A 20,787-nucleotide genomic window follows, 5' to 3' on the forward strand; every position below is an offset into this window, starting at 1 on the left:
TGAAGGCCAGAACTGTAATCTCTTAAGTCTTTCGCACCTACCTGAAACTTCTGGGCCTACTGGTTTTATGCTTTATCAAGAAAATAAACTTGTGGAGCTCAATAGCCAAAAATGATTTTACACAGGTGTATCATTAATGAATTTAAGGAGTTTATTAAGACGCTGTGTGCAAAAACAATCCAGGTCAAGCACCAGCTAATGTCAATGGCTCCCTCATGAAACTATTGCCAGTGTAAAGATAGAATCTTTTATGCCTCTTTAAAAAATTATAAAAAATTATCTATTCATTGAAATTTACCATACTTGTGAGGTTTTAATGAAGAACTGATATCTGAATAAATAGCTTTGCATATCTTGCATAAATTATTAATGTGTTTATTTGGAGGCAGAAACTTTACCCAACCTGAATAGTAATAAAAGATAAAGTAGCAAGATTGTAGGAATGAGGTCGATACTCACTGTGCATATAAAAAGCTATTCTGAATGTTTGAATTATCACATACTTAAAAACCTCAATGCAATTAAAAGCAAGCTATTACTCTGCCAAAAATAACTGGCATGAAATACTCAAGGGTAATGAAATTTCATTTTTATTGTATTGCTTTCCAATAAAGGGTGAAAAATAAAATTTTGTAGAAAGGATTGCATTGAAACTATACAATGGTTTCAGTGCAACTGTTGTGGATGTTTGCCAAATTCTTCAGTTTCTTGTAGCTGAAGACTAAAGAGCAGTATTTGGTGTTACTTGTGTCTTAGTAAGACAAAAGTACTGTTTGGTTGGTTTGCTTCCAATTACTTGCAGGTTTAATGCTTGATTGATTATATGTTGGTCCAGTAAGTCTTTTATTTTTCATAAGGCAGCAAGGTTAGGTAATGAAAACATGCCATCATTAATAAACTGACTGATAGACTGGATGAGATTAGACACAGCACTGAAAATATTGAACCCCAGTTTCCCCTCCCCTTCTCATACTTTCCGTCTCCTCTAGCCTTGCCATCACTTGCATGCCCAGAGAGGGCAGGTAGCTGAGGGTCATGGAGGACGTGCTCTTCTCTTCTGAAGGCAGCACCATGCATCTCCAAGGCACGTGCTGGTGCTTGCCTTCACCCGCAGTCCCACGGAGGGAAAGTCTGGGAACGTGCTGGGGTGCAGGCGCATAGAGGCCACCTGGCTCCAGGGATGGGCACTGGGTGAATTCATAACAAAACCCACCTCTGTCTCACTAAATTTCAGACGGAGACACAGCTTTCGAGCGTGGTGTGGATCCCTGGCCATCCCAAGTGGATATAATGAATAAGCCTGCAGGAAATATTTTTTTCCATGGCTTTAAAAAGCACATATGCATGTTTTTCTGTCTTAGCATTTGTTAACAGCTGGTGCAGTAATGTACTAGGGTGTTTTGCACTATATTTGGTCAGTGACAAATATATATACAATATTGGGCATTAATTAGTATCTTTGCTTTCCTTTTAGGTATCGTATGTACAGGAAAAGCCAAACAACAGGCTTCCCTTCACTAATCACAATTTTTTCAGCACCAAACTATCTAGATGTATACAATAACAAAGGTAAGCATTTAATTCCTGTTAACATAGAGTAGACTGTACTTCTCTTTACTCAGATATATTACACTGGTTTTCTTTTTCACTCCTTTCTCTATTTATCAGTTCATGCCCATTTTCTTCCTCTATTTATTAGTTCATGCCCATTCCATTTATTACATAATACAAATCTAATTAAATTTATCACAGGCAGATGTATGCCTCTGAACATAACTGTAGATTCTAATATGCTGTAGGATATTTCAGTATTTTGACTGCAAGTTATTAAGTAAATGTTACACAGGAAGCAAAACTGAAAACAGCTCTATTTACTAAGAGAAGTATATTAAGAAATACTGTGGGTGAGATATTCCAAGCCCAGTGTTCCTTATAATTAATTATTTGTCCCTTTGCTCCTTTCCAATAAAATTAATGGAGTTTGTATATGCAAACCCTCTAGCCAGCTAACAAACTTTGACAGATCATCAGTGGATAAAGCATGGGATAGATATTGTCTGGGTTCCTTTATGTTTTTGTTTTTTTAATCACTTGAAAACTATTATGTAGGAAATGAAATATCATTAGCCAGAAAAAAAGGTTACTGCACAAATAAGCAGTCACTGGTCACTCTATAAAGACTCCACCAACTACAAGTGTTTGCATCTTCTCTGAGTTTATTAGTTTATTGCATTCCCTGAAATCTCCTCTAATGAACTGGAAAAAAAAAATAATGTTTCTAAAAATAAAGCATTCTAATAAACCTGTCCTCCTATATCTTGAAATGAACAGTAATGTTTACTTTCTCCTGTTCCCAGTAAAGCTAAAGCTATTTGTATTCCTCTGTGAGCAAAACAAAATAATTTTTTTTCTCCATGATATTCTTGAAAGTAGCTCCATTGCAAAGAGATCAATCTGTCTTGAGAAGAGACATTTTTAATTTGGATGCTTGTGTGCAAAGGAAGTAAGCAATTTTAATTTTTTTTTTTTTAAACTTGCAAAAGAAAGCTTCTTCAGGCATCGTTGTTAGAATATAAAACTTACAACCTAAAAGCTGTTATGCCATGAGCTGTATGCAAGGGAAGGAAACACTTCACTGTTAGATAATGGGGTTCATACACTTCAGTGTTCTCTAGTATCTGTGTTAACTTGTGGAAAAATTAATAACAGCATTCTGCAAAAACCATGCAAGCAGAGCTGTCAGTAGATACTTTTGTAAAAGTAAATAATATAGGGACTCTGCTAGCAACTCAAAAAGTGCAGGGTGAAACAAGGAATGTGTTCATTTTCTTGGCAGCATCGTTGCTGTTGGTGGAAAAGTGTGTTTACTCTCTGGGCCGGCTGCTTTGGGTAGAAGGCAGACCGATGACGGGTCTGTACAAGTAAGGTGACAGAAAGTGTTCGCTTTTTGTTTCTTAATGCATGGAGGCAGTTCTGTGCACATGAAGGCAATGGGTGAACAATGCGAGATTTTTGTCATGAAGGCAAATGTTAAATGTAAAGTAATGGTTCATAATATTCAAAATCTTGAATTTGAAACCACAGAGTTTGGGTGGTGAAAAGAAGTGCCTCTCCGTTATCTCCGTTTTGGAAGAGAGGGTCGTTTCCCTTGTTCCAGGATGCTCCGCTGTGGCAGGCAGATCTTAAAACTGGTGGAAAGCCTTTTCTGGTGAAAGTCCGTAGGCCAACTGCTGAGAGGCGCTGGTTACCTGCGGTCACAGCTGAGGTTTGGGTGCGCCCCTGGAGATATCTGCTCCGAGCGAGCTCAGGCAAATCAGCAGTGGTGCGAGATCAGCACCGGTGCGCCACGCTTTAATGTATGACTTGTAAATTTAGAGGCTGACCTTTAGCAGCTTTGTAATGAATTTCTGTTGCGTTTAACTTCCTCCTTTTCTCTCATTAGAAGTTTTGAAGCATTATTTCATGTGACTGATTGCAGTGGCTCTTGGCATTTAAAGTACATCATGCGTAGTTTTTCATGCTGCATTGCTCATGCATCTTCATCTGGAAAGCGTTTGGGTGCTTGCTCCCCTCTTCAAGAAAGAAAAACACCATGATCCTCAATCAGTCCAAAACGCGGCTACTTGTTGGCTTCCTTGATTTGCAGCAGATGAATTAACTAAGAACACAGAGCTTCTGACTGACTGATTTCAGGAGGCGAAGGAAGGCTTTTCCATCCAGAGGTGCTGCAGGAGAGTTGCTCTAGCTGACTCATCGTGCACTGGTGCAGAACCTGATTGATTTTTACAGATCATTTGGGGTTTTGGTTACTGTCAGTCCTTGGAAAAGGAGTCACTCTCTAGGATGCATTCTTAGTATTCTTCTGGTTGTCACTTAGCTAATAAAGTCACCCTAAATAAATTCCTGAAAGGCTCCCTCTCCCACTGACATGAATGGGTCATTTTTAAATGCAGTGTTGTTTAAGATAAATGCATTTTTTAAAAAGCTGCAGGGGACTAGGAATGCTCGTTTTCTGCCCCAGGTTGATAGTTCTTATACCCATTAATGCAGATGTAATTTCTTGTACTTCTTCAAAGCACTTCAGAAGGAGTGGGCTTGGTTGCCAACTTTATCCAAGGGCTTATTCAGTCCCTGCTGAATCAGCCACTGGGATCAGGTATGTCCTCAAAGAGCAGAAGGGAGGCAACATTCCCAGAGCAAAAGGAGGTTCGCCAGGAGTAGCTGAAGATAAGCTACCCAAACAAGACCATGTTCAGCATATCTGCTGTTAAAAATGCTGCTGTGGACCCTCTGCACGGGCTGTCTCACAGTACTGACCCACCATGGGAATCTCTTTTGGCTTTGCTCTGCTGGATTCTGGCACCAAAGGGAATTTTCTGTATCCTTTTGGTTACTGGCCACTGCCTCGTGAAGGCTGCATGTGTAATTCATCTGTCACGTGGCTGCTGGTCCTGTCGCAACCCCAGCCCACACACATGCACAGCTTCGGGTGCCAAAGATAGGTTTTTCAATTAGGAGGCTCCTGTCAGGGGTTCCCTGTGTAGTTAATGGAGACAGAGAGATACGCTTTCAGGGAGTGATTCAGAGACTCTGAAACTGCCTAGATATGGGGAGCCTAGGGTCCCTCCTCTTTCCAGGACTATCCTTCTTCATTATTGTTATTAATGCCTTCCATATTCATTATAATGGAGAGCATTGGCAAAGGGGAGGAATTTATACCTATGTTTTTTGGCAACTTCTGAGCTTCTGTTCAGTGTCTTCATAGCTTTCTCAAGCATTTCTGCTCTCATTTATATTATTAAAAGGCATAAAGAAAAAGATACTTTAAGATTATTATTAAAACTTGTTACAAGAAATACCAGTGCATTGATGATTTTCTAAGACTCTACTCCTTCTGGAGAGGATCAAAACTCCTCATGCAAGAAGATAAATGTTAATTGGATTGTGATAGTTACCTGTGACTTCAGGGCCTCGGAGGATGGCTGTACTGATCAAGAAACTCAGAGAAAGTTGTGTACAGGTTTACCCCTGAATTCAACAGTGCCCATCACCAGGAGAAATTCTCTATAGCAACAGAATAAGAAGGTGCCAAAAAATACTGCATTGTATGATCTGCTGGCCTTGTACTGTGTCTAAACTTTCATTCCCGGATTTAGTATTTCTTAATGCCTTAATTAGGGCTTGCTGTAATGCCGTTTGTGCCACAACAAAAAAAAAAAAAATCAAGTGAAAGATTCTACAGAAGTTCTACAGAGGCAGGCAATTTATTTGTAAATCATTGGCAATGCTTCATATTTTAGTGTCTGGCTGTCACTTCAGTAAGTGCCTGCTTTTTGGCTGAGTGAACAATTTTAACTAGCTGTCTAAAGACAGGCTATTATCCTGTGAAGACTTTTAAAAGATTAGGTTTCATAGTGGTGAGATAATCACCAGAGAATCCAAAGCTATCGAAAAAAATAACGTGATGTCTCTTCCAACGTGCTGTAATGTACACGTGGTGTTCCTGAACGGAAAAGCAGATGATGAAGGAAAGAAACAAAGAAAGTATGCAGGGGAGTTTGGGATACTAGTAAAATCAAAACCAGCTGTACATCCGTATACTTTTTAATGTATCAGATAAGTAAAATGTCAACGAAGCATGTATAAAGTATCAGCATGTGCTATACCATAGGTACATGTTAAGAAATGTACCTGATCCAAATGGATCTAACAGGAAAATTATTTTCATATTGGAAAAAGGCAGACTAACATACCTGGAAGACAGGGATGATCTTTGAGAAGTAATAGCACTTTGGGAGAAAGAAAAACGACATAACCTCCTGTTTGCCCTATCAGTTTTCTTTAGTGCTTTGTCTCTGCTGTTGTGATGAGGCCTTGTCATGGAAACAAAAGCTTTTAAAGAGGAGCTGTCAGGGTATCTAGGCCATCTCACTGGCAACACAGAGAAGTTTGCCAGAAGTGATTTTTGCAGTCTATTGATAAAATCTTGAACGCTATTGTGCTGTTTCTTTGGAAGATGCAATTGCACATGTAAAATAAAAATCTTCAGAATTCTGTGAGGGAAGATTTTTCCCAACTGCCATTAGCCCTGCTTCTGTACTGGATTATTTACATCATTACCTTGTATAGTAAATCATTTTTTCCTTTGATAACGTTTAAACTCCTTAAGCATTTTACTAACTCTTATCCCTGACCTGTCTTGGGCAGAAAACGCTGTGGTTACTTAGCAACTCTGCTGGAGGAGAAGGCAGTGTTCCCAGTTGCACAGTTAATGCTGAAGTTAATTTGGCATTAAATCAGAAATTGAAATTCTTTCTTAGGTATGAAGAATTTGAGAGACCTTTCACTGCATTTATTTTCTAAATGCAGGATGAGTGTTCTGAAAAAAAATTACAAGAAAATTAGTTTATTTGTTTGCTAAAATTATTTTGAGGTGGTTTAAAAAAATCTAAAAACATCTAAAAAACTACATCTAAAAACATGTAGTTCGTTCTGGGGTGCTATTTCTATCGTGTTCATTTTTTTCCTCTGATGGAAATGTTATCAATTAATTTATACTGAAAAATGATTCAGCAGATCTTGAAGCAGGATATGTAATGTCTTTGGGTAATTCTGAGCTATCAGTCATACAGTTAAATGTTGTTCACGTTGCTTAAGGCCTTGATCCACCTCCCAACATACAGGCTTTTAAAGGGCCATTTGAGATGCCAGAGGGGTCTGAGACATCCACTCAGATCTGACAGGTATGACACAGGAGACAGGGGCGATCCAGGCTCATCTTTAACTAAGGGAGACCAAGGAGATACCCCAGGGTGTCTTAGATGGCACTAGGTGCTTATATTTGACCCTGAGAAGATTAGAAAAGCAATCTCTATTCCTAGCTGAAGGAAGGATGTTTCTTACCTGCACATTTTTCACCACCCATATTTCCAGCCTTAGGTACCCGTGTTAAATGCTTAAAGCTAAACAGTACGAATGCCCTTTGCCTGCTGCATTAGTGTTTCATTTCACTCTAATGTGATTTCAGCATCCGATATCTCAGTTTACTAACATTGGAAAGAAGTATAATGTCATTTGGGATATCTGCACATCTTCACTTTACAAAACATTAGCTTCTAAAACTCATTTACAACAGTGAGTACCAAAATTAGGTTAAAATGTGTGTGGCTGTTAAGAATAATAAAATAAGATTCTTGCTCTCGTTGGTGATTACACACGATAAAACTGTGGCTGGTGGCTTGGTCTGCTAGCATCTGTCTGAGTATAGGTTTGGAAAGAAAAGTATAGAGGTTGCAGCCTGGAATAATAAGTAAATGTTGGAGAGAGTCAGGTTTTCCTCAGTTATCATAACCATGGGAATGGTTTCATAACCAAAGGAACCCATCCCACTTTCTTCTGTCTCCTCCATCAGCGACTGCGTGGCCTGTAGTCACATAACCTTCAAATGATTCCTGCTCTTTCAGGGCAGCTGGGGTCTCCTGTAGTTACTTAGGCATCAAGTTACTGTGGACTAAGAAATGAAGCAGAGGTGAAACCCCCAAACCTTCTCTGAGCCAACAGAGGGGGGAAAAAAAGAGCTATGACTGAAAGAAAGCAAGGGGCCAGAATAACTCGGGGAAACCCCTGCTATTATTTAAGAAGCATTTTCTTCTTGATCCAGGTGAAGTTTTCTTCTTCTGACTACTAAACAGTAGTCAGAACTGCACAATCATAAGAAGAGCCAGTTTGTTTAATGTTAAATGTAATCTTCATTAGTTATGTAATAAAAATATTTTGTGTATATCGTGCTTGTAAATGTAAGATTTTAAATTAAAAATTCAGAAAAGTATTTGTAATACTGGTAACTACCCTACTTTATTCTTTTAAGAGTAGGGTTATTTTAGAAGACTACTGTCTCTGTTATTACCCTGCTCTACTGTATAGTGTTATTTTTCTTCAAGTGGCTTTTGAAGTCATTCGTGGGGGAGCTGTACATGTCATTTACAGAGGAGAATAGTTTTTAAAATACTGTTATCGGAACTTGCTTTTGTAAGATATTCAGGTATATAATAAGGTGATGTGAAGATTTTTTTTACAGTAATCTCAAAATAAATTATCTTAAAAAAAACAAAAAACAAACAAACAAAAACCCCAAAAAACCCTAAACCTATTTATATTTAATTTGATGTTTTCCAACTGTTCTGCTTATGGTTCAGGCTTTTATAGAGGCCATTTTTAAAAGTTCCTTGTAAAAATGATTTATTCAACTTTCACGGAATTTAGAAATAGACTTAATGGATAAACTGAAGAAATAGTGGGAAGGGGAACTACCTCAGTCCACTAAGATGATGAATTTGAAGTTTTAGTCCTTCTAAATGAATCTTCACAACCATTAAGTGGTCCTTTTTGTGTGGTTTTCACTCATTTTTGCTGTAAAGCCACAAACTATTTATTTTTATTATGCAGTTGTGTCACTGTAATAGAAGGAGAATGAGTTTCAATCTGCCATATGTAGTTTCAGCCAAAAAGTGATGGAAATATTAAGAGCATCGACACTAGTTTTCTCATCTTTGCTAATAGCAGTATTAAGCCATTTTTATTTTACTGAGCAGCAGAATGGCTGCCAACTGTCAGACTAGGATGGGGAAGAGTCAAATGTGGTTTATTTAAATGGAGGGTGCCTGCCTGGCAAAAGTTCACGTAAATGTTAGCGAGCCGTTTTCTGTGTCTGTCAGTGAGTAGGCGTCAGAAACTCCCAGGTCACTCTGGACTCTGTCATCGGCCACAAAATGGAAGACGTTTAGCAACCTATTAAATTTTTGTGGGAAGCAACAGTCTAGCACATCAAAAAAAGTTCCTTGTCTGATTGACACACGCTTTAGTCAATGGAGGGAGATGAATGATCAGAAGAAATTGTTCACCCCCGTCAGCCAACGTTGCGATACACTGCATTTCCTACAGTGCTGTGCCATATTGCAGTCATGCAACTTCATCGCTGGCTGTTAAGTGATAACCAGCCCCTGGACCTATGTTCCTCTCTGGGGAGCCACAGGTGGGAAGGCTGGAGGAAAGGGGAAAACAAAGTATGATATACCTCCTTCTCTATGTGTCTTTGTCATGGTATATTTCTGACATACTTTTGATTCGTGCTGTTTCATCATTTATGAAGGCATTCTCGTGTGTGTTGCTCGATTCATTTTTCTCTGACTAAAGCTCAGGAGGACCATTCTGAAGGTCACAGGTTAATAGATCTCATCAGGATGGCTTAATTCCTAGCTTAAAAAGGCAAATTGAAGATGATCTATGTAAAGTTACATACATGTCTTCCAGTATGTGCAGTATATTGCCTCTAGCGTAAAAAGTATTTGATGACAGCTCCTTTACAGCTACAGAACTAGAACTGCTACAAGATCAGGCGATGACCAGCAGGGCGTAGTGAAGTCAGTGCTGTCTGCGTGACAGTAAACATCTGAGCAGCGACTGCATTCAGAGCTACATCTAGATGCTAGCAGTGAGATGACCAGTAAACTTAATGCAAAGCTCACTGAGCTGTCTTTTAAAAACTGAAACCCCACCCTTATTTTTCCGGTAATAAAAATGTAAAGTGCCAGCACCTTTTACAGTGGATGGAAGCTTCAGCTTGGGTTGGCTGTCTTAGTCCCACGTTGATTAAAGATCCTTTCGGCAGTCTCCTGTAACTGTATTGTTTAAAAACTTTTATATCTTTGTGTTTAGGATAGTTATGAGTCCCTTTGGTTTCAGATGGTCATCTCAAAATTACCTTTTACTCCATGAGCAAAGAAATACTTGGTCTTCTATTTCATAAATGGCTCTGTTCACATCCAACAGCACATGTAGTCTGTGCCTGTGCAATTTAGAAATTACTGAATTTCAGGAAACAGATTCTGTAAATTAAAGTATACCCTAATTAAGTTAGAGATGCTGTTACCTGGTTGAGTCTTCAACTGCATTATTAAGATTTTACATTACATGTGTCTTTGCAAGAAGACAGAAAAGACAAAAAAAAAAAAAAAAAAAAGAAAAAAGCAGAAGAAAGGGATGAGATTTAGTTTTACTGTTTCCGAGGCAGTTGGCCCATAAAGTGAACAACAGAAATCCAGCACTGGATGATTTTTATTGAAAGACCATATTGTTGAAAGCTCTCCCTCAATACGTTCTTTTAAAGCCAACAAACAGACCTGTGATACAAACAGCTGCTGAACCCATCCCCATTCTTTGTTCTTCCAGACAGTCTCAATGAATGGCCTGAGGTTTGAGTAATCTACGGCATCCTAATAGCCATTTATTGCTATAAAAATTTTTAAAAGTGCATGAAAGTCTGGATTTGGTGTGGAATGTAGTGTTAGCATAGTGCTGGGCAAACTTCATGCTTTGGAAAATGAGTTTTGATAAGGGCAGTTATCTAGGCTTATTGTAGAGTTCATTTTATTTCGTCTGCCACATTTTCAACATGATTCCTTTGCTCCTCCCTAACCAAACTGATATTGTTCCTTTCTCTCCCGCCTACACTCTCTGCCCTCTCTACCCAAGCCACATTCAGCCTTTCCCCCTTTCATCTGACTTTTGACTGCACTGGGCCTGAGTACAGCTATGGTCTCTTCTTGAAATAAACAGCTGTTTCTTACTGATATGCTTTGTAATACCTTGATTTACTTTGTTCTGTTAATATTGCAAAAACAGAATAAAATTAATCAGATCCTGTTTCAGATATGAACCTGAGGTCCATTAACACAAGTTAACACTGAACTTGACTTGGTGCTTTAAAAAATGGCAATGGCATAAATATCTATATTTCTGCCCATTAGCAAATGTAGTCTTTTTGTGTGTGTGTTGGCAAGAATGTCACGAATTTTAAATGACGCAAGACAAATTGCATTATTATTCATTCATACTATCGGAAGCACAGTCTCATGTGCCTAGAGTTTGAAAAATGTGAGAAGAAAGTATCATGTGTTGTACAATACTATGAATTAAATATGTTGAAAAGGTTCATTGGAAGACCAGCATTCAAACTGAGTGTAAACACTTTTCTTTTTTTATCTCCGAAGTGTGGTTGTGAGGAGCTCAGGTAACTGTATGAAATGGGTGGTTGTGGATAAGTCTGCCTTGTTCCCTGCTGGTGGCAGATCCCAGAGCCTACGTTCGTGACTACTCAGAGTTATTCATTGACTTACCAACCCATCTTAGTGCCAGGGAAAGCTGACGACATCAACTGGAAACGGCTTGCAACTTCTTTGAGGCTGTATCCTATTATAACTAGCAGTCAAGTGCTGCCGCTGCGTCAAGCGGTTGAAAGCTGGCGTGCAGCTCTGCGCATGCTAGGGGCGTTACTGGCCTGGTAGCCAGTCACACGCACGTGGCTGACGTCTGTTTTGTTTCTTTCCTTTCTCCCTTCTAGCTGCAGTATTGAAATATGAGAACAACGTTATGAATATCAGACAGTTCAACTGCTCCCCTCATCCGTACTGGCTTCCAAATTTCATGGATGTGTTTACCTGGTCCTTGCCATTTGTGGGTGAGAAAGGTATGTAAATTGGCTCTGTTTGTAGAAACTGCAAAATCGTTTCTTATCCACTGTGCATGTGGCCTTGTTTATTTGAAATGGCAAGAATAATTTGAAGACAGATGACTTGCTTTCGAGGACAAATTTGAAGAAACAGGCCTCAGAGGGGCAAGCAATTATCAATGGTTAATCACACTTCTCATGTTTTTATAATTTCCACCCTTTCCAGGCTATGATGCCATTATGTTTCTGCTATAGAAATAGATTTTATGGCATTGTAGGCCAGAGGTGCATTCACTGAATAAAATTCTTATTAGTTGTTCCTTTATAAGCTCTTGGGCATTCCCTTGGATATTGCTTACTGCTCAAGGGGCATCACAACAGACTTCACTACATCATGGTAAGATCTTTACCCAGCTGACCTTTCTGATAAGATGACGATGGGTTGCTTTTTCACCAGCAAACACAGAGCTGGTGATGCTAAGACCCAGTCTGGTTAACTGTTCCTGGAGAGAGTAGAGAGATGGCAGGAAGAAGGAAAACCTGCTCTTCAGCCCCTTCTCTGCCCAGGGCGTACAGTGCCTCATCGCTGGCGAGAAGACTCTGAAGAACATAAATGATGTTTTATTGAAACACGATGCTCCTAATGTTGCCTGAAGACAACTTCATGCTATGAATGGCAAGCGCACAAAAGGCATGAAAACACTTTGGTCTAACATATTAAATGAATACATAATGCAAACTGCTTAAACCCCAAGTCATTTTGTTCAGGGCCTGAGATGAAGCTTGCTTTGATCTGTCCATTATAGTATATTGCTGCAACAGCAATTATTGCCAGAAAACTATAATAAACTCTTAAAAGCTGCTTGGAATAACAGGCAGCTCTTAATAGCTCCAGTTGCCTCTTAATAGGCAACTGGAAATACAGCCAGCTGTGGCTCTTACCTGCAGTCATGACTGGCTTTGTTTTCAGCTACTCTTTTGTACTAGGAAAGCCACTGGTGAGACGCCTGAGGTCTCTGTGAACAAAGCAGATAGACAATAAAACAGGGATTAACAAAGAATAGACAGCTCTTTCCACTAATGGAGACATTACATAATCCATGCTGACACGTGTTGCAGACTCTTGTGAAGCAGATAAACCACTTTCATTTTCTTCGGCCGTAAACTCAGCCAGGCATTTTTTAGGATGGGCCTGTTCTCCATACACGGTGCGGTTCTGTAAGATGTTCTGTCAGGTCATTTTTCCAGAGGTTTCCCATTGGTGGCCTCCTCAGGTGAGGCTGCAGGATGCATGGCCACATTTGTTGAGGTTCTCAGACCGTGAACACTCCATCTTTTTTTCTTGGGTTTTGGTTTGGGTTTTTGTTGTTTTTTGGGTTTTTTTCCTCCTACTTCATGTCTTCCCAGTGGTCACTCAGCAATTGCTTGGAACTTTTAGAGACCCAAGAAGTGAAATCAGTGTTTTCCCTTTCTCTGCAAAACAAAACTCATGGATGTAAGAGTTGATGCCCTGCACAGCTTTTTATTTATTTCCTTTTTTTTTTTTAATAGATTTTTTCCTTAAAGGCCAACCAAGGTAGGAAGCTATTAGTTTAATTGGTGGTTGTTAATGTGGAAAGTCTTTCCACTAATCCTGTCAAACGAAAATGTTAAATCCTTCACTAATGTAGGAAAAATATAGCTGTGTCCCACCCTTCTAATGTGCTAAGCCATCATACTTGTCACAGAAGAGGATTTTAATAACCACTTGATTAAAAAAATTTAAACTTTCAAGCTGTGTAGCTAGTGCAAGGCTAGACATGCCTGGTAACCCTTTTAATGATGCTTACTACATGTAGATGTAGTGGAGTTTTTCTCAATCTGCTAATGATTTCACATTTTACCTTGTAACTTTGGCTTTTTTGATCTCTAAATTCCATTTCCTTGGTTGTGATTTTTGCTGGGTTTTTTTGTTTTTTGTGTTTTTGGTTTTTTGGGGGGGGGTTTTGGCTGTTCTTACTCTGTGTGCTCTCTGGTTAGTGTCTCACTGTTGCCTTTCCAGAGAGAGCTGGGACCAGATTAGGGGTAGCCTAAGGCTGACCCTTCTGTACCTGAGTTGCAGAGTAAGCAAGCTGAATGTATTCTGAATTCACCTATAATGACGTTTCTATCGAATATAGAATAGTTCTAGCTGGAGGGGACCTGCAATGATCATCTAGTCTATTTGTCCTGGATTTCAAGAGACACTGCCCCTTTGTAGACCTCTTACAAGGGTTAATGTTTTGAAGAACTGAAAGTACAGTGTCCAAAACCTGGATAAATAAATAAATATTCTGTGATCCCTCTTGCTGTAACTTTTTCAATTGAAATGTCGTTCCATTTGCTAAGCAGGGAATTCAAATCCTACTGCAATGTAGCAGCAAGAGGAGAGTGGTCAGTTCTGCTGTCCAAGTTGAGTGAAAGGCAAAAATGTTTTGAGAGGGAGAAAACAAAAGTTACCTAGTTCACTGACAGTTGCAAAAAGGAGAGATTGTAAACTCATTATTTTTTTTTAAGTTCTATTTGTTGTGGTGTTCATTATATTTGGAACAATTTTTATGGAAACCTGTACTTTTTATTAACTACATGAGACACTTCAAGCTTTTATTACTATGTGCCTAAAACAAGGTCCATGTTGTTTAAAAAGTGGGTGCCATTTCTGTACTGAATTTTCATTAACGCTGCTACAGCTAGAGTTTGCTCTCTGACAGATGAGGGAAGCTTAATATCAACATTTTGCATTTGTTTTCCATTTTAGTGACAGAGATGCTGGTAAATGTGCTGAATATCTGCTCAGATGATGAATTGGGGACAGAGGAAGATGGGTTTGATGGTAAGAGCCTCCTGCCCTTGGTTGAGATTGTTTGCCTTGAAACTACTTCAAAAGTTTATTTATTAACCCTGAGATAAGTTTCTGGGTCCTGTTTTAAGATCAGTGCCGCTGAAAGCAACTGTTGTGCTAGGCTCCAGTGGATTTGCTTACTGCATGCTTTGGAAAGAATTAATGGAACTCCTGCCCTGTTCTAACCCTTTCCTTGGTCTCACTCTTTTGGTTTTTAAAAAAAAAAAAAAAAAAAAAAAAAAAAAAATTGTATTTCCCTCCGTGAAATCTGGGTTGTGTTGTCATGAAGGGGTCAGATGTTGATTTTATGCATAGGATCCCAGGGATTCCCATAGGAGGTTTAATTATATCAATGAAATCATCTTCCTACAATGAAAGAAGCTTCCTGCAGAGCTCCTTCCAAAACGTCAGTACTGCAACTTTGGAAGACTTGTACTTGAAATATTTCATTAGTTGCCTCTCTTAATGCACTTGTGTGTCTAAAAGGCTTTAAGAAGCAATATAATCAATAAAAATAAAATGCAAACACAGGTAGAGAATGTTCTGACCTGACATTTCTGCTAAGAAGAGAGGAATGGTCACTTCTGTTGTCACTTTAGTTGGAGCTTATATGTCGATAAGTTGCCTTGTACCTGTTGGTTTGACTGTAAAGGATACTTTATATCTTGCAATTTGGGGATTCTTAGAAGTCAATTTATTTTATTAGACATTATTTTCTGGTAAGCTGTGCAAGAGCAAACTGCAGCTCCACAGAATGTCCCTTCTCAGTTGAGCAAAACTGAAAAAAATCCCACATATCCCTAATGTTCTTACTATGAACTCTTTCAGTGTTTTAAAAAAAAAAAATCTAGGAAAAGAACAGATATATTAAAAACTTAAAAAACAACCTGGAAAAGTCTAACACTACCAAATATTCTCAAGATTTTTGTAGGTAGAATGAACGAACAGGGAGAATGAAGAACTTTCAAGTAAGACATATTTAATGAAGTTGTAATTAATAATTAAACTTCTCTCTCAAAGTCTTTATTTTTAATCTTTGGAAGAGGAAGCTGGATCACGAGTTTTGACAAATGTTTGCTTTGCAATGGAGAAGAAGGGTTTGGATGATAGTGCTTTGCTTTTACTCTGAAAAGCCAAATGGAATTCCCTGTTCTGCATCCACCGCGGAGTGTGGACGTGAACAATTATCTTGCAGGACCTGGGACAAAGACTGAATTTATTGAAACCAGTAATCAGTGGAGAGAAGAAAACACCTGTTTGAATATTGTGCCCAATTTTTTTCTCATGAAATTTAAATAAGTAGCTACTGTGTAATTAAATCAGCGTGTGAAACAGTACGGAGGCATACAATGAGTAAAAACTGTGTCAAATTAAATACAGTAGCAAGAAAACCATGTGCTTAAAATCCTTGGCTCAAGAAAGCACTTAAGCGCAGGCTGAAATCCCACTGAATGCAATGCCAAAGCAAAGGCTTTATGGGAAAGATTTTTAAATTAATTCAGCATTGCCCTAATACTTTCTTTTAAAGTTGTACTATAAACTTCCATTGAGCATAGACAGGCCAATGCTTACAGTCCTTTTCTAAAGTTTTACTGCGTCAGCGTTCCCATGCCTAAGTTACAATTCAGCAGCACGTTTTCAAAAGCAGAGTCACAAATGACGATGCATTAGGGATCTTTGGGGACAGCAGCCCTCTCCAGCTGCAGGAGGTCTCTGCATCTACTGCGGTTTTTCTGGGAGGAGGGTGAACCCCCCAGCTCCCCAAGAGTTTTACCACCACACTCCTCCAGACATGGAGTTTGCAGCATTGCAGGTGTCTAAGCAGAGAGGCAGGCTGAAATCCTCCGGGCTTGCATGTGTGTGTACTGCATAACGATATCTAACAGCGTTAAAATTTCCAGATGAGGAATAATTAAACCGTTCCTGGTACTGTAATGCTAATACTGTTGTCTAAATCTGCTTTCAGATTTTTTTCTGTATGAATGCTTTCTCTGTGTAAAACATTATGTTGAAGAAGATATTAGAAATGTTGTCTTCTTTAGCATGTGTAGTTAAAACCAGAGCTGGCATATGTTCATATCTGCTTTCCCGGATAATCCCCTTAGAGCTGTAAAATGGGATCTGTGGCGCTGGTGCTGCAGCTTACTGTGGGTGCACGCTTGTACCTCCAGCCCACTGGAAGCGGTGGGCTCGTGGGGATCGTACACATGGAAGAGACTCTGAAGGATCCAAGCATAAAAGTAAATTTGAGGGTCGATTGAAATTTAAATAGAGGCCGATATATTTAATGATTTCCTGGTGTGTTCTGATTTATTATCTGTACAACAAAGGAAAATCCTCTTTCTCTCAGAGATAGCTGAGTTCCTTCTCTTTTCTTGTCTTTTTTTCCTTAGAGCCTTGCCTTTTGGGGGAGAAACTACAAGATGTATTTCATTTGTGTTCTTGATGAAACAAACTGGAATGATTATCAGCTTAAAACTGTTTCTGTAAAGGCTATATGTTGACAGTCTTGTAGTGGTTCAACATTTCCACTATTCTTCAGTAATTTCTGTCCAGCTTCCTTGGAGGACTGCAGTAGTACTGTCCTATTCGCCCATTGACATTTTTCTTTGGTTGTATTTCCCATAGAAGGAAATGCCTGATATCTGCAACAGCAGATGCATTTTGTTTGATGAAATGATTCTTTAAAATCATTGCTTATTTTTGCATCATCAGTAGTTTTCAGGGCTCGCTGCTGATTTCCTTTCTCTCCTTGCAGTTTGAACATGCCCTGACCTGGGTTCCCACATGTAATGAGAATGAACCATCACTATGGTTTGCACTGATCATTCATTTGTTACCTTCTCTTACACTTTCTTGCCCTCTGTCTTCCCCTCTCACTTCCCCCTTCAAAACAAAGCCCCATCAGTATTGCCTGACCTCACTGCATGGTGTTCTTGTGAGCCCTTTTTTCTATTATTATTATTATTATTATTATTGTCATTATTATTGGTTCTGAGTCATGCATGTTGCATCTAGCCATGAGCAGGATGCTGAACAGCATGTATTCCCTTTTTTTTTTTTTCTTCCTCCTTTTTGCTTAAGGAGACACATCATGGGGATCCGATCAATTTGTTGTAGGCAGTTTCTGTGTATGCTTAGTGGGAGAAAGCCTAAGTAGCAATTGTAGTGCCCTTTAGCCCATGTCTCCCTGCTGGCCTGTATTGGCCTTTTGATTTCACTTGCTTTAAAAATGAGAGGATATGATAGGTCAAGTTTTCTTATCTGATAGTTTCCTCTTGCTGTACCTTCTCTTCCCTGTTTGCTGTGGTGGTTGCAATATAATTTGATCCAGCAAAAAATGTCTTGGGTGAATGTTAGCTTGTGTGCTGTATGGTTTGTGCATCAAACATATCGCTTAGCAACAGGAGCTGCAAATACTTCTACCCAGCCAGCATATAGTCAGAGTCTTGTTTTATTTTAATTAGTAACATTTCTGGCCTCATGCATTTGATTGAGAAACTAAGCTGCTAATTAAAAGGGTGCAGTAATGTAATAGACAACTTGACACAAATGCACTGCTTGCTTTGTATGCGTCTCTATCATGATTTGGCATAAAGAAACCCCTAAATTACCTGCATTAATTTTTGTATTGCCTTCAACATTGTAGCTCACAGCCTTCTCATGGAACAGCTGCCGTCACAGTGCTAGCTGCAGCATTTATTCCTTGGTTGGAATACAGCTTCCCCAGTACAGTGCTGTAGTCTGAGTCTAAAGAGAATTAACAAGTCAAACGTCTCCCGCCGATCCAAACCTGGTTCTGCTGTGAACAGTGGCATCCAAAATTTGCCACAGCTCTTCAGTGCAATAAACTTCACCTGGGGCAGGCTCTGCACCAACTAATACAGAGACCGATTGAGCAAAAGCGAAGGGCTCGTCATTAAGTCTCAGTTAGTTATGAATGCCTCGATAAGGGTGTTCGTGATACTACCTAGGCAGATGAGAGTGTCTTAGCTTTTCAATGAGTTAATTTTTAACTAGGAGAGAAATGGAGGGGTTTTCCCACTGGTTTATGTTTGTTTTTCCTCCAACCCAGCAAGGTTGGGCTGCAATGTATACCTAATCTCCATGAGTTGGTGCCAGAGGGGCATTTTAATGTGATCTTTTTATTTATTTATTCATTCATTCAGTTGGCCAGGCATGGTTGTTTCCATGCCCAAAGCTTTTTCATGTGAGCTGTAGTACGGCACATTGGCGTGCTCTGAGCCAAGCCGGCAGCATGCACTAGATAACCAGTGGCCCCAAAACACGTGTCATGGTGCAGTTGTGCCTGGGCACTGAGTGCTGCCCTTGTCTTGCTCTCAGACAAATTTTAAAATGCAACGCCTTGTACCATGGTGGTGCTTGGATTTGGTAACTGTAAGCTGCTGGATCATTTGAACAAATGCATGCATGCAGTAGAGAGCACAGATTTTGGTAGAAGCAGCAGACATGTCTATGACAGTAAACTACTCTTTCAGGTATCAGACATAAAAAAACTAGAAGAATTGGCTTGATTCCTCTAAGAAAAGGGGCATCATCAGGCAGGCACATCCCAAATAAACTGGGGAGGCTGCTTTTGAGAAGTGATCGAGCCTTATCAAAGCAGCTGCAATAATGTAGGAGAAAGTATGCGTTCAAGGGATGGTAAGACAGGCTAAGCTTTGCTGCTGATCTTCTGCCTGCGTGTTGGTTTCCTGCAAAACCTACTAACAAGGCTTTAAGCTGAAAAGGTTTCTTCTTTTTTCCCCATCATTCTCAATCTGTTTCTTTCCTTTTGGATGTTCCCTGCCTAATTTGTTTCTTTTCTGTTTTTCAGACTTTACTTAAACATTGTGTTTCCATTGATGTTGTCAAATGTTCTGTATTATTTTTTTGTTTTCATTCTACAAACATCACTGATCTTTTTCTTTCCTCCCCTTTGGAATTCATAAGAAGATCCCATTTATGCACAGAAGAAAGGTATTCAATAAGTTGGAAGGCTTAAGTTTCATTAATTTTCCTAATGCTTAATTACACAATATATAAAATATTGTGATACCAGTGAGAGATTTGAGGTTGGCTCTTTTACTCAGTACTGTTTTCTGTCTGTTCAGTCCTACATCTCAGAATGTCTTCAGAGTTTATAGTCTTTTCTTTCATTGTTCTGCTTCTTAATCTGAAGGTCTAAATTATATTTCACGTAAATCCTACATATCCAGTTTGCAAGATCTGTGTTTGGATGCTACAAATCCAAAATCCAATACAACTTGTTAAATTACTGAAGTAAGATTCAAAGCTTTTATTCTACCTCCGAAATAATTTGTCTGCTCCAATTTTAAACTTGGCTGTGTTCATAACATTTTTTTTTTAAGTTCCTTCATGCAACTGGGGTTTGTTTAGATATTAGAAAAAAAAGTAAAAACTTAAGAGGATATCAGGCAATGTTTGCAAAGGCTAAAATTAACCCTTTTACCCATAGTCAGTTCTCAGGTTATGACCCATTTACTATATATATATATAAAAGGTATCTATATTATATATAGATACATATACTTCTATATACTTATTATATAAGATTTATGTATAAATAGTTAGGGAATCCAAATACTATATCAGGTTAGTAGTATTCAGTCAAAACTAACAGGGCAATAAAACATTGTGAATATCAGGTGCATTATTTAGCAAATAATGTTTTAAAAAAACAAATAGGACAAATAAAAGCATTACTAATATTTAGTAAACAGAGAATATTTTAAGTCATTTTCACAGATCTGTTACAAATAGGGAAATTCAGTGGAGACCAAAATCTTTTCAGCGTATTTTTTTAGTAACGTTTTATGTCTGTTGATGAGAAACAAAATACTCCCTTTGAGCCTATTGTGTTTTATGATTAAGTATTTTTTTTCCATTCTTATTTTATATTTAAGTGTAGGGCATTGTATTTCACTTCAGTCATAAATTATATTTCCAGTTTTCAGTTCTCAACTCTTCTGGAAGTTAAATGGTGACTGAAAAAGTTGAATATACTTGTAAGACCTACTAGAACAGTGTGGGTTTGTAATAAACAAGTAGGCATAGTGAAACTTGAAAAAAAAAAAAAAAAGATAAATTGTTTTTAAGTGCTTTCAGGGTAAAAAGGGGATGAAAACCATGTCTCATGTATCTTGAGAGTTCAATTCAGTGAGATGGTAGTAACTGAGGCAGCAATGTACCCCCTCTATTTCCTGAAGAACCCAACTGAAACATTACTGTTTAATTTAAATTTTTCATTAAGCTGTTACGAATATATTATATTTAATTCAGTTACAGCTGAACTACGGCTGTTTCTCCCACTCTTTATTGTCTAGAATTAGACATTTATGCCTAAGACTTCATATCTTTATAATTTTACCTTTATATTTTTTATATCTTTTCTTTCTAT

At 38.6% G+C, this 20,787-nt stretch overlaps 1 protein-coding gene across 1 annotated transcript in view; it reads left to right on the forward strand.

The window, feature by feature from the left end:
- Positions 1 to 20,787, forward strand: part of PPP3CA (protein phosphatase 3 catalytic subunit alpha) — a 204,331-nt gene that overhangs the window by 168,987 nt on the left and 14,557 nt on the right. The window contains exons 8-10 of the mRNA XM_082315613.1: positions 1,475 to 1,569; positions 11,399 to 11,524; positions 14,283 to 14,357. Coding sequence (XP_082171739.1) covers positions 1,475 to 1,569; positions 11,399 to 11,524; positions 14,283 to 14,357 — 296 coding nt within the window. The remainder of the gene's footprint in view (positions 1 to 1,474; positions 1,570 to 11,398; positions 11,525 to 14,282; positions 14,358 to 20,787) is intronic.

The sequence above is a fragment of the Platalea leucorodia genome (genome assembly GCF_965183815.1).
Source record: "Platalea leucorodia genome assembly, chromosome: 6".
NCBI classification, from domain to species: Eukaryota; Metazoa; Chordata; class Aves; order Pelecaniformes; family Threskiornithidae; genus Platalea; species Platalea leucorodia.